General features: G+C 47.6%; 1 protein-coding gene across 1 annotated transcript in view; it reads left to right on the forward strand.

Moving 5' to 3' along the window:
* Positions 1-330: 330 nt before the first annotated feature.
* Positions 331-13,640, forward strand: part of LOC311120991 (putative JmjC domain-containing histone demethylation protein 2C) — a gene marked incomplete at both ends in the record, with an annotated part of 113,381 nt that continues 100,071 nt past the window's right edge. Inside the window, one exon of the mRNA XM_084195541.1 lies at positions 331-444. Coding sequence (XP_084051667.1) covers positions 331-444 — 114 coding nt within the window. The remainder of the gene's footprint in view (positions 445-13,640) is intronic.

Consider the following 13,640-nt stretch of genomic DNA (forward strand, 5'->3'; position numbering starts at 1 on the left):
TCCGTCTGTCTCTCTGAATCTCTCCGTCTGTCTGTCTCTCTGAATCTCTCAGTCTGTCTGTCTGAATCTCTCTGTCTGTCTGTCTGTCTGTCTGTCTCTGTCTGTCTGTCTGTCTGTCTGTCTGTCTGTCTCTCTCTCCACTGTAATGACTTCCTATATCATTATTCCTTCCAAACAGTTCATGTTTTGATTCTGCAGACGTTTTCCCCTGGCTGAATGTTTTAAATCGTGACATTCTGCCTGTATTCCAAATATATATATTTGTACAAATTATAGTTTGAAAAGAAAAGACATTGAAGGCTCTAAAGGTTACTGTTTTTCTTGTTTCAGACGTTCAGACCTCTGGTGGGGAAGGCTACCCTGGGTTCCATCACGGCTGTAGAGTTCTTCTCTGACAGACAACTGGACTTCCTCTCTGACCACGGAGCATACCAGCCCTACCAGGTCAGTGGAGAGACATGGACACACGTGGACACAGAGATGTGGTCACTGGCTCGTCTGTGACACGGTCACATGAAGGTTCTGGTGATGATCATTCCATTTTCTGCTCAGCCAATCTGATACTATGGAGTAATTATCCTAGGCGTCTCTGGAGAAAGACCTGGCCATTTAGTTGCTATTCTTTGACAGTGAAGATCAATGGTTGAATATCAGTGGGATGGATATATTATGGATATATGATGGATATATTATGGATATATTATATATCAGGATGCAGCTTTGTGATGTGGCAATTAAGGTGCCCGGTTCATTATTGTGTTTGGAGACAGAAAGGAGACTGGTTCATTATTGTGTTTGAGAGACAGAAAGGAGACTGGTTCATTATTGTGTTTGGAGACAGAAAGGAGACTGGTTCATTATTGTGTTTGGAGACAGAAAGGAGAGGAGGGACAGTTTGAAAACAATCAGTTCGGCCAGATGGGGTCTATGAGGTATCTATCGCTGTGTGTGCGTGCGTCGCAGTGTGTTACCCAGTGTAGATTTATATTAATTAAACGTTATTCTGTCACTGAATAAAATCCTTCTCCAGCGTGTTTCAGGTCAATATATGAAATCAGTTGGTTCGGTTGGTAGGATTATATATGTGCACACATACACTCACAGGCCAGTTTATTAGGTACACCACCCCGTTCCTGGAAATGGATCGCTCCTACAGACAGTGAGTCACTTGGCTGATAGTGGACAACCTTGTTTCACTCCTCTTGACAGTTTAAAACTTTCTGAGAAATAGCCATTATTTACCATTTTACACCTAGGGTTACTATACATGATTTTAACCCAATTTATAAGAGATTCTCCAAAATTGAAATGCTCCAGGCATTTATATATAAACCCCAGTCGTACTTTATCAAATGCCTTTTCAAAGTCTGCTATGAATAGCAGGCCTGGTTTCCCAGATTTTCCATAGTGTTCTATTGTTTCCAATACTTGCCTTATATTATCTCCAATGTATCGTCCATGTAAAAAACCTGTCTGATTTAGAATGAATAATGTCCGACAATACCTTTTTAATTCTATGCGCTATACATTTTGCTAGAATTTTTGCATCACAACACTGAAGTGTAAGAGGCCTCCAATTGTTTAAATGGACTGGATCTTTATATTTTCCACTTGTATCCTGTTTCAGTAATAACGAAATCAGACCTTCTTGTTGTGTGTCTGATAATCTATAATTTACATAGGAGTGGTTAAAACATGCTAATAACGGTCCTTGAGTACATCAAAAAAGGTTTGGTATACCTCGACTGGTATGCCATCCAACCCTGGAGTTTTCCCGGACTTAAAGTCTTTAATTGCATCCAGAAGTTCCTCCTCCGTAAATTCACCTTCACATGAGTCTCTCTGTATGGCTGTTAATTTGACATTATCAATAGAAAGAAATCTCTACAATTAGCTTCAGTTAGAGGAGATGGAGGCGACTGAAACGAAAACATATGCTTAAAGTACTTTGTTTCCTCCTTCAAAATATCATTTGGTGAATCATGGGTTTCCGTTTCAGTAAGTTATTTATGGTAGCTTTCCCCTGTTGAAGATTAAAAAAGATTGTGGTGTATTTTCCCCATATTCCATCCAGTTTGCTCTATTTTTATAATATATTACACTTGATCTTTCTTGAATAAGTTTCTCCATTTCTTTTTGTTTTTCCTCTAATTTATTCTGAGCCTCTATGTTACAGTTTTTATTGCTATCTATCTGTTCTGTTAGACCTTCTATTTCCTTTGTTAGTGTGGACTCTTTTGACCTAAATTGCTTTTTGTTTTCGAGATGAGTACTGAATTGCATGGCCTCTAAAGGCACATTTAAAGGTGTCCAATACAATAAGGGGATTTGTTGGGGTTGTTGTGAATAGATGAATGGTTGGGGTGGTTGTGAATAGATGAGCGGCTGGGGTGGTTGTGAGGAGATGAACGGTTGGGGTTGATTTGAATAGATGAGCGGCTGGGGTGGTTGTGAATAGATGAGCGGCTGGGGTGGTTGTGAGGAGATGAGCGGCTGGGGTGGTTGTGAGGAGATGAGCGGCTGGGGTGGTTGTGAGGAGATGAGCGGCTGGGGTGGTTGTGAGGAGATGAGCGGCTGGGGTGGTTGTGAGGAGATGAGCGGCTGGGGTGGTTGTGAGGAGATGAGCGGCTGGGGTGGTTGTGAGGATATGAGCGGCTGGGGTGGTTGTGAATAGATGAGCGGCTGGGGTGGTTGTGAGGAGATGAGCGGCTGGGGTGGTTGTGAGGAGATGAGCGGCTGGGGTGGTTGTGAGGAGATGAGCGGCTGGGGTGGTTGTGAATAGATGAGCGGCTGGGGTGGTTGTGAGGAGATGAGCGGCTGGGGTGGTTGTGAGGAGATGAGCGGCTGGGGTGGTTGTGAGGAGATGAGCGGCTGGGGTGGTTGTGAATAGATGAGCGGCTGGGGTGGTTGTGAGGAGATGAGCGGCTGGGGTGGTTGTGAGGAGATGAGCGGCTGGGGTGGTTGTGAATAGATGAGCGGCTGGGGTGGTTGTGAGGAGATGAGCGGCTGGGGTGGTTGTGAATAGATGAGCGGCTGGGGTGGTTGTGAGGAGATGAGCGGCTGGGGTGGTTGTGAGGAGATGAGCGGCTGGGGTGGTTGTGAGGAGATGAGCGGCTGGGGTGGTTGTGAGGAGATGAGCGGCTGGGGTGGTTGTGAGGAGATGAGCGGCTGGGGTGGTTGTGAGGAGATGAGCGGCTGGGGTGGTTGTGAGGAGATGAGCGGCTGGGGTGGTTGTGAGGAGATGAGCGGCTGGGGTGGTTGTGAGGAGATGAGCGGCTGGGGTGGTTGTGAGGAGATGAGCGGCTGGGGTGGTTGTGAGGAGATGAGCGGCTGGGGTGGTTGTGAGGAGATGAGCGGCTGGGGTGGTTGTGAGGAGATGAGCGGCTGGGGTGGTTGTGAGGAGATGAGCGGCTGGGGTGGTTGTGAGGAGATGAGCGGCTGGGGTGGTTGTGAATAGATGAGCGGCTGGGGTGGTTGTGAGGAGATGAGCGGCTGGGGTGGTTGTGAGGAGATGAGCGGCTGGGGTGGTTGTGAATAGATGAGCGGCTGGGGTGGTTGTGAGGAGATGAGCGGCTGGGGTGGTTGTGAATAGATGAGCGGCTGGGGTGGTTGTGAGGAGATGAGCGGCTGGGGTGGTTGTGAGGAGATGAGCGGCTGGGGTGGTTGTGAGGAGATGAGCGGCTGGGGTGGTTGTGAATAGATGAGCGGCTGGGGTGGTTGTGAGGAGATGAGCGGCTGGGGTGGTTGTGAGGAGATGAGCGGCTGGGGTGGTTGTGAGGAGATGAGCGGCTGGGGTGGTTGTGAGGAGATGAGCGGCTGGGGTGGTTGTGAGGAGATGAGCGGCTGGGGTGGTTGTGAGGAGATGAGCGGCTGGGGTGGTTGTGAGGAGATGAGCGGCTGGGGTGGTTGTGAGGAGATGAGCGGCTGAGGTGGTTGTGAGGAGATGAGCGGCTGGGGTGGTTGTGAGGAGATGAGCGGCTGGGGTGGTTGTGAGGAGATGAGCGGCTGGGGTGGTTGTGAGGAGATGAGCGGCTGTGCTGCTGTGTGAGTAATTTCATAGATGAGCAACACATTATAGTGACTCATATATCCTGAATACACAGCAGAGCAGAGGACAGTTGGCTGCTTCCTTCCTACTGTGTGGTGTTGATGGTGAGCCTCTCAGTGGGTAGATGGATACATCTCTCTCTCTCTGTGTACAGGTCTTCAGTGGGTAGATGGATACATCTCTCTCTCTCTGTGTACAGGTCTTCAGTGGGTAGATGGATACATCTCTCTCTCTCTGTGTACAGGTCTTCAGTGGGTAGATGGATACATCTCTCTCTCTGTGTACAGGTCTTCAGTGGGTAGATACACTGAACAAAAATATAAACGCAACATGTGAAGTGTCGATCCATTTTTCATGAGGTGAAATAAAAGATCCCATACATTTTCCATACGCACAAAAAGCTTATTTCTCTCAAATTTTGTGCACAAATTTGTTTACATCCCTGTTAGTGAGCATTTATCATTTGCCAAGATAATCCATCCACCTGACAGGTGTGACATATCAAGAAGCTGATTAAACAGCATGATCATTACACAGGTGCACCTTGTGCTGGGGACATTATAAGGCCACTCTAAATGTGTAGTTTTGTCACACAACACAATGCAACATATGTCAAGTTTTGAGGGAGTATGAAATTGGCGTGCTGACTGCAGGAATGTCCACCAGAGCTGTTGCCAGAGAATTTAATGTTCAGTTCTCTACCATAAGCCGCCTCCAACGTTGTTTTAAAGAATTTGGCAGTACGTCCAACCGGCCTCACAACCACAGACCATGCGGAACCACCCAGCCCAGGACCTCCACATCTGGCTTCTTCACCTGTGGGATCGTCTGAGACCAGCCACCCGGACAGCTGATGAAACTGTGGGTTTGCACAACCGAAGAATTTAAACACAAACTGTCAGAAACCATCTCAGGGAAGCTCATCTGCGTGCTCGTCGTCCTCACCAGGGTCTTGACCTGACTGCAGTTCGGCGTCCTAACCGACTTCAGTGGGAAAATGCTCACCTTCGATGGCCACTGGCACGCTGGAGAAGTTTGCTCTTTGTGGATGAATCCCGGTTTCAACTGTACCGGACAGACGGCAGATGGCGTTCTGTGGGCGGTATGCTGATGTCAACGTTGTGAACAGAGTTCCACATTGTGCAGTTATGATATGGGCAGGCATAAGCTACAGACAACAAACACAATCACATTTTATCGATGGCAATTTGAATGCACAGAGAGGCCGATTGTCGTGCCAATCATCCGCCACCGTCACCTCATGTTTCAGCATGATAATGCATGGCCCCATGTCGGAAGGATCTGTACCCAATTCCTGGAAGCTGAAAATGTCCCAGTTCTTCCATGGCCTGCATACTCACCAGACATTTCACTCATTGAGCATGTTTGGGATGCTTTGGATCGACGTGTATGACAGCGTGTTCCAGTTCCCGCAAATATCCAGCAGCTTCGCACAGCTATTGAAGAGGAGTGGGACAACATTCCACAGGCCACAATCAACAGCCGATCAACTCTGTGTGAAGGAGATGTCACGCTGCATGAGGCGAACGGTGGTCACACCAGACACTGACTGGTTTTCTGATCCATGTAAACGGTGGTCACACCAGATACTGACTGGTTTTCTGATCCATGTAAACGGTGGTCACACCAGATACTGACTGGTTTTCTGATCCATGTAAACGGTGGTCACACCAGATACTGACTGGTTTTCTGATCCATGTAAACGGTGGTCACACCAGATACTGACTGGTTTTCTGATCCATGTTTTTCCAGTCTGTGGCTTATCATCCACTTCATCAGACCATTTCCGTATTGAGCGGTACTTCCTGTTTGAGCAGGAAGGATAGGGTTATGGTCAGATTTGCCAAAGGGAGGGAGAGCCTTGTATGCGTTTCTGTGTGTGTAAAGGTGTATCAAGATTTTGTAAAGGTGATCAAGATTTTTGTTGCCTCTAGTTGTGCATTTTCTTGTTCTTGTTGTTTGTGGTGCTAAATAGACTGTTAGGACAAATATACAGTTGAAGTCGCAACTTTACATACACTTGGGTTGGAGTCATTAAAACTCGTTTTTCAACCACTCCACAAATTTGTTGTGAACAAACTATAGTTTTGGCAAGTCATTTAGGACATCTACTTTGTGCATGACACAAGTCATTTTTCCAACAATTGTTTACAGACAGATTATTTCACTTATAATTCACTGTATCACAATTCCAGTGGGTCAAAAGTTTACATACACTAAGTTGACTGTGCCTTTAAACAGCTTGGAAAATTCCAGAAAATGAAGACTAATTGACATCATTTGAGTCAATTGGAGGTGTACCTGTGGATGTATTTCAAGGCCTACCTTCAAACTCAGTGCCTCTTTGCTTGACATCATGGGAAAATCAAAAGAAATCAGCCAAGACCTCAGAAATAAAATTGTAGACCTCCACAAGTCTGGTTCATCCTTGGGAGCAATTTCCAAACGCCTGAAGGTACCATGTTCATCTGTACAAACAATAGTACGCAAGTATAAACACCATGGGACCATGCAGCTGTCATACCGCTCAGGAAGGAGACACGTTCTGTCTCCTAGAGATGAACGTACTTTGGTGCGAAAAGTGCAAATCAATCCCAGAACAACAGCAAAGGACCTTGTGAAGATGCTGGAGGAAACGGGTACAAAAGTATCTATATCCACAGTAAAACGAGTCCTATATCGACATTACCTGAAAGGCCGCTCAGCAAGGAAGAAGCCACTGCTCCAAAACCGCCATAAAAAAAGACAGACTACGGTTTGCAACTGCACATGGGGACAAAGATCTTACTTTTTGGAGAAATGTCCTCTGGTCTGATGAAACAAAAATAGAACTGTTTGGCCATAATGACCATCGTTATGTTTGGAGGAAAAAGGGGGATGCTTGCAGAAGAACACCATCCCAGCCATGAAGCACGGGGGTGGCAACATCATGCTGTGGGGGTGCTTTGCTGCAGGAGGGACTGGTGCACTTCACAAAATAGATGGCATCATGAGGAAGGAAAATTATGTGGATATATTGAAGCAACATCTCAAGACATCAGTCAGGAAGTTAAAGCTTGGTCGCATATGGGTCTTCCGAATGAACAGTGACCCCAAGCATACTTCCAAAGTTGTGGCAAAATGGCTTAAGCACAACAAAGTCAAGGTATTGGAGTGGCCATCACAAAGCCCTGACCTCAATCCTATAGAAAATGTGTGGGCGGAACTGAAAAGGCGTTTGCGAGCAAGGAGGCCTACAAACCTGACTCAGTTACACCAGCTCTGTCAGGAGGAATGGGCCAAAATTCACCCAACTTATTGTGGGAAGCTTGTGGAAGGCTACCCGAAACGTTTGACCCGAGTTAAACAATTTAAAGGCAACGCTACCAAATACTAATTGAGTGTATGTAAACTTCTGACCCACTGGCAATGTGATGAAATAAATAAAAGCTGAAATAAATCATTCTCTCTACTATTATTCTGACATTTCACATTCTTAAACTAAAGAGGTGATCTTAACTGACCTAAAACTGGGATTTTTTACTAGGATTAAATGTCAGGAATTGTGAAAAACTGAGTTTAAATGTATTTGGCTAAGGTGTATGTAAACTTCCAACTTCAACTGTAGATGAAAACTCTCTTGGTAAATAGTATGGTCTACAGCTTATCATGAGGTAGTCCAACTCTGGCTAACAGAACCTTGAGACTTCCTTAACATTAGAGATAGCGCACCAGCTGTTGTTAACAGAGACACACCCCTCCCCCTCGCCATACCCGAGGCTGCCGTCCGATCTAGACGATGTCCTTGTTCAGCCGTGTCTCAGAGAAACATAGAATATAACAGTTCTTCAGGTCCTGTTGATAGGATAGTCTCGAGCAGAGCTCGTCCAGTTGCTCTCTAGTGATTGTACGTTGGCCAATAGAACGGAGGGTAGAGGCAGTTTATTTGCCCCCCAACGTAGTCTCGTCATGGAGACCTCTCGTTTGGCTCTCCTGCAACGTCTCTTCCTTGTTTTAGTCCTGGGGTTAGGGCCTGGTCCGGAGTAAGCACTACATTCACAGCTGCCTACTAGTTTAAGTAGACATCTTCATCCAAATTGAGGTTAGTGATCTCTGTTCTGATGTCCAGAAGCTGTTTAGGTTAGTGATCTCTGTGCTGATGTCCAGAAGCTGTTCAGGTTAGTGATCTCTGTGCTGATGTCCAGAAGCTGTTCAGGTTAGTGATCTATGTTCTGATGTCCAGAAGCTGTTCAGGTTAGTGATCTCTGTTCTGATGTCCAGAAGCTGTTCAGGTTAGTGATCTCTGTTCTGATGTCCAGAAGCTGTTTTCGGTCATAGGAAACTATGTCGGAGACGTTATGTACAAAAAAGGTTAAGATCACCATAAAAAAAAAGGAATTGCAGAATTGGTCAGGAGCCCTTAAAACGGCCACTATCCACTGCAGCGTCATCTCAGATGTGTCTCAGAGGACCTGGTCCATGTCTGGAGGAATATGTGATGTCACAGTGACAGAGCAGTGACTAGTGAGGAACATGTTGCCTCTGATCAGTCACGTTAGGAAGTTACCACAGTCTTGCTCACATCCGGCTCTGACTGGGTGCTAGTGAAAGGCAGTCTGGTGGGGATTCTGTTTTTCCAGGAGGATATGTGGAGGTCTGTAGGGCGGGGAGGAGGAGAACAGGAGGGGGGGGAGGAGGAGAACAGGAGGAGGGGGAGGAGGAGAACAGGAGGAGGGGGAGGAGGAGAACAGGAGGAGGGGGAGCAGCAATCTGTTTTGGGATAAAGGACACAATGAAGTCACTGTTTTCTAGGGCCAGCCGGCAAGCCAGGCAAGCTGAGGATTGTGGTCTAGTGTGCTGTAGAGAGAAGAACTGGGAGAGGGACGAGGTGAAAGAAGAGAGGAGGCTGGACTGTGCCCAGCAGCAGTGAGAGGAGGCTGGCCTGTTGCCCAGCAGCAGTGAGAGGAGGCTGGACTGTTGCCCAGCAGCAGTGAGAGGAGGCTGGACTGTTGCCCAGCAGCAGTGAGAGGAGGCTGGCCTGTTGCCCAGCAGCAGTGAGTCAGAGCTTTACAGTACTATACAGATACTCCAGACCACCACAGCTGCTACTCTTCTCACAGTGCACTGGACAGTGACCTCTGTTGGGCTGAACTTGGATGACATTGAATGCAGGTGTGTACAGTATGGATTACCATTAATAGTAGTAGGATGCCTATTTGTTGAATTGAATACATCATTTTCTCTGAGTGATAGGCTTGTTCTCCATTTGTTAGTATCTCAGGTTTTCCTTCATAACACACTATGCTCTGTTCACCAATGGCTGTTTAGGTGTATTTTGACATAATATGCCTCCTTGGGCTTCCCCCGCCACTGTAATTCAATGTAGGGCTGTCCCCGACAAAACAAAATCTAGGTCGATCGAGAGTCGCCTGTTCTTTCGACCAATCGATTGGTTGAAATGTTAAAAACGTGTATTATTTTCCATATATAGACACACCCTATGTGTTTGAATCAAATCAACTATATGCACTGAGCTTGTCTGATGCTTTAAGTGTACTGTTTGACTAAGAGAGACACATGACTCAGGAGGCTGATGGCCACGCTGTGTTAAAGCATGCCAGTGTTGTCTCTCTCTCCTCCCTGCTGCAGCGGCCAGGCACCACAGCGTGTTGTCTCTCTCTCCTCCCTGCTGCAGCGGCCAGGCACCACAGCGTGTTGTCTCTCTCTCCTCCCTGCTGCAGCGGCCAGGCACCACAGCGTGTTGTCTCTCTCTCCTCCCTGCTGCAGCGGCCAGGCACCACAGCGTGTTGTCTCTCTCTCCTCCCTGCTGCAGCGGCCAGGCACCACAGCGTGTTGTCTCTCTCTCCTCCCTGCTGCAGCGGCCAGGCACCACAGCGTGTTGTCTCTCTCTCCTCCCTGCTGCAGCGGCCAGGCACCACAGCGTGTTGTCTCTCTCCTCCCTGCTGCAGCGGCCAGGCACCACAGCACAGCAGGTGGCTATCACCATGTCCGTGCTGAAGCTGCAACATCATTTCAGCCATTTTGTTTCTCACTTGTTGCTCTGACTGAAAAGTGCTGTTACCGAAATCCCTCATTTTGTTTAGGAAAAACATTCCCTATTCCCTCGCATGCACGTAGTAGCCCCGTGACTGCCGCAGATCCCCGTGACTGCCGCAGATCCCCGGGACTGCCGCGCAGAAATATCAACCCACAGAGAGGGAAGCGCGAGATTCAACTTCACTCAACTTTCTAGAGCAGCAATCGACCGGTCGATTTCCGAGGTATTCCTAGTCGATCACCAAACCTTTCTGTAAAAACCCAACGATAAAGTATTGTGTTCCTATTGTTTTTGTATTCGTCTCGGGCTGTTGGCGTTTCAGCTACCCTGCGCGTCGGGTAAGCAAACTAATTCCATTTTGAACAATTTCATGTGTCTGAAGGTACAAATTCTGCCTTTCCGGCGGATCCAGAGAGCAAATCAAGTGCACTACGGGTCCACCGCTGGCCAATCGGATGGCTCAGATGACCGTGTCTACAGTAACGTAGCAGGCGTAAAAGAAAGCTACAGCAGAGTTGATACTGTGAGATTTCAAAACGACTAGAGAGAGACTGTCAACGAATACAGCAAAGAGCTGCTGTTTTTATGAGAGTTCATGTTTGAAGTTCTTACTCAGCGCTGTCAACACTTTGTATTCAACACTTTTATAATCCATAAAACGCGCGTTCTTCCTATTTCCACTCAGCGCTACAACAACAAGCAGTGCAGCAGTAATGAATGAGTAGGAAAGCGGATCTATAGGCTCACCTTGTTGTTGTTACTAGTTATTATTTATTAATATCGAGGAATATTTCACTTTCTCTGTTCATAGGAGTAACAACATCAATTTGTACATGATGCAGAAGTAATGCGGTACGACTCGAGTTTCGCCGTCAGCTGGAAGACGGTGTCCCTTTTTGGTCAGTGTCAGTGGAGGAAAGGGAGAGAGGAGGGATGTTGAGAGGCGGTGTCAGTGGAGGAAAGGGAGAGAGGAGGGATGTTGAGAGGCAGTGGAGGAAAGGGAGAGAGGAGGGATGTTGAGAGGCAGTGGAGGAAAGGGAGAGAGGAGGGATGTTGAGAGACAGTGGAGGAAAGGGAGAGAGGAGGGATGTTGAGAGGCGGACCGTCAGTCTGCTGCTCTCTCCCTCTGCTGCTGAGACTGACCATCAGATGCAGGCACCATCAGCCCAGTAAAATAAAAGTACAATTATTTAAATGTATGTTCACTCAGCTGGTTCTACAGCTGTTGTCTGTTAGCTAGCTAGTTGGCCTGGTCCTACAGCTGTTGTCTGTTAGCTAGCTAGTTGGCCTGGTCCTACAGCTGTTGTCTGTTAGCTAGCTAGTTGGCCTGGTCCTACAGCTGTTGTCTGTTAGCTAGCTAGTTGGCCTGGTTCTACAGCTGTTGTCTGTTAGCTAGCTAGTTGGCCTGGTCCTACAGCTGTTGTCTGTTAGCTAGCTAGTTGGCCTGGTCCTACAGCTGTTGTCTGTTAGCTAGCTAGTTGGCCTGGTCCTACAGCTGTTGTCTGTTAGCTAGCTAGTTGGCCTGGTCCTACAGCTGTTGTCTGTTAGCTAGCTAGTTGGCCTGGTCCTACAGCTGTTGTCTGTTAGCTAGCTAGTTGGCCTGGTCCTACAGCTGTTGTCTGTTAGCTAGCTAGTTGGCCTGGTCCTACAGCTGTTGTCTGTTAGCTAGCTAGTTGGCCTGGTCCTACAGCTGTTGTCTGTTAGCTAGCTAGTTGGCCTGGTCCTACAGCTGTTGTCTGTTAGCTAGCTAGTTGGCCTGGTCCTACAGCTGTTGTCTGTTAGCTAGCTAGTTGGCCTGGTCCTACAGCTGTTGTCTGTTAGCTAGCTAGTTGGCCTGGTCCTACAGCTGTTGTCTGTTAGCTAGCTAGTTGGCCTGGTCCTACAGCTGTTGTCTGTTAGCTAGCTAGTTGGCCTGGTCCTACAGCTGTTGTCTGTTAGCTAGCTAGTTGGCCTGGTCCTACAGCTGTTGTCTGTTAGCTAGCTAGTTGGCCTGGTCCTACAGCTGTTGTCTGTTAGCTAGCTAGTTGGCCTGGTCCTACAGCTGTTGTCTGTTAGCTAGCTAGTTGGCCTGGTCCTACAGCTGTTGTCTGTTAGCTAGCTAGTTGGCCTGGTCCTACAGCTGTTGTCTGTTAGCTAGCTAGTTGGCCTGGTCCTACAGCTGTTGTCTGTTAGCTAGCTAGTTGGCTTGGTCCTGCTTCTGACTCCGCTCTGCTACACAACAAAGTCCCCCTCAGAGATCCACACAGAGCTGACAGCGAAACTCTGTTCTGTTCTGTAGCACCAACAGAACTGTATGTCTTTCCCTGGAAGGAAGGCAGGGCTGCACAAACAAAGCCCCCTCTGTCTCACAGCCCTCCCTTTCTCTCTCACACACACTAGTATTTATATTTTTCTCTGTCCTTTGCTCCCGCCCTGTCCCTCGCTCACATGCTCAGGGTAGTACCACATTACTCTAGGACACACACCATGGCCGAACAGCATTACATTTAGCCAGCAACACACACCAGGGCCGTACATTGTTACATTTAGCCAGCAACACACACCAGGGCCGAACAGCATTACATTTAGCCAGCAACACACACCATGGCCGTACAGCATTACATTTAGCCAGCAACACACACCATGGCCGAACAGCATTACATTTAGCCAGCAACACACACCATGGCCGTACAGCATTACATTTAGCCAGCAACACACACCATGGCCATACAGCGTTACATTTAGCCAGCAACACACACCAGGGCCGTACAGCATTACATTTAGCCAGCAACATACACCATGGCCGTACATCATTACAATTAGCCAGCAACACACACCATGGCCGTACAGCGTTACATTTAGCCAGCAACACACACCATGGCCGAACAGCGTTACATTTAGCCAGCAACACACACCATGGCCGAACAGCGTTACATTTAGCCAGCAACACACACCATGGCCGAACAGCGTTACATTTAGCCAGCAACACACACCATGGCCATACAGCGTTACATTTAGCCAGCAACATACACCAGGGCCGAACAGCGTTACATTTAGATCAGGTTTAGTCAGGCAGAGCACAGAACATTACAGTAGCAACTATAAACACCCCCACACTGTAGTCTCGGATCATATTACCCTAGAAACAGCCCCCCCCCCCCCCCCCACCTCCCCATTTCTGTGTAACACTCAGCAGCCATATTTATTACATCGCCCTGGCAACAAGACATGTTCACACGCCACTCATACAGGGTTGCCACAGTAACGGACCCTGTTGCTAAACAGCGAGTATAAAGTCTGTGAAGCATCTCCTCATCCTAGGCAAGGATGCCTCCCAAATGACACCCTATATAGCACACTAGCCCTGTGGGCCCTGGTCAAAAGTAGTGCACTAGAAAGGGAATAAGGTAGCATTATATGCATCTAGGCTTCATGCACCAGTGGCAGTCAGTGCCGTTTAAAATGAGAGAGAACGATTTTTAGTTTTATGAGCATGACCTTATTTCTAAGGTATTGTAAATATTGGATGACTGTCGTTCATATTCCATTCACCCA

This window comes from Coregonus lavaretus (genome assembly GCF_964263955.1).
Source record: "Coregonus lavaretus genome assembly, contig: HAP1_SCAFFOLD_1327, whole genome shotgun sequence".
Taxonomy (NCBI): Eukaryota; Metazoa; Chordata; class Actinopteri; order Salmoniformes; family Salmonidae; genus Coregonus; species Coregonus lavaretus.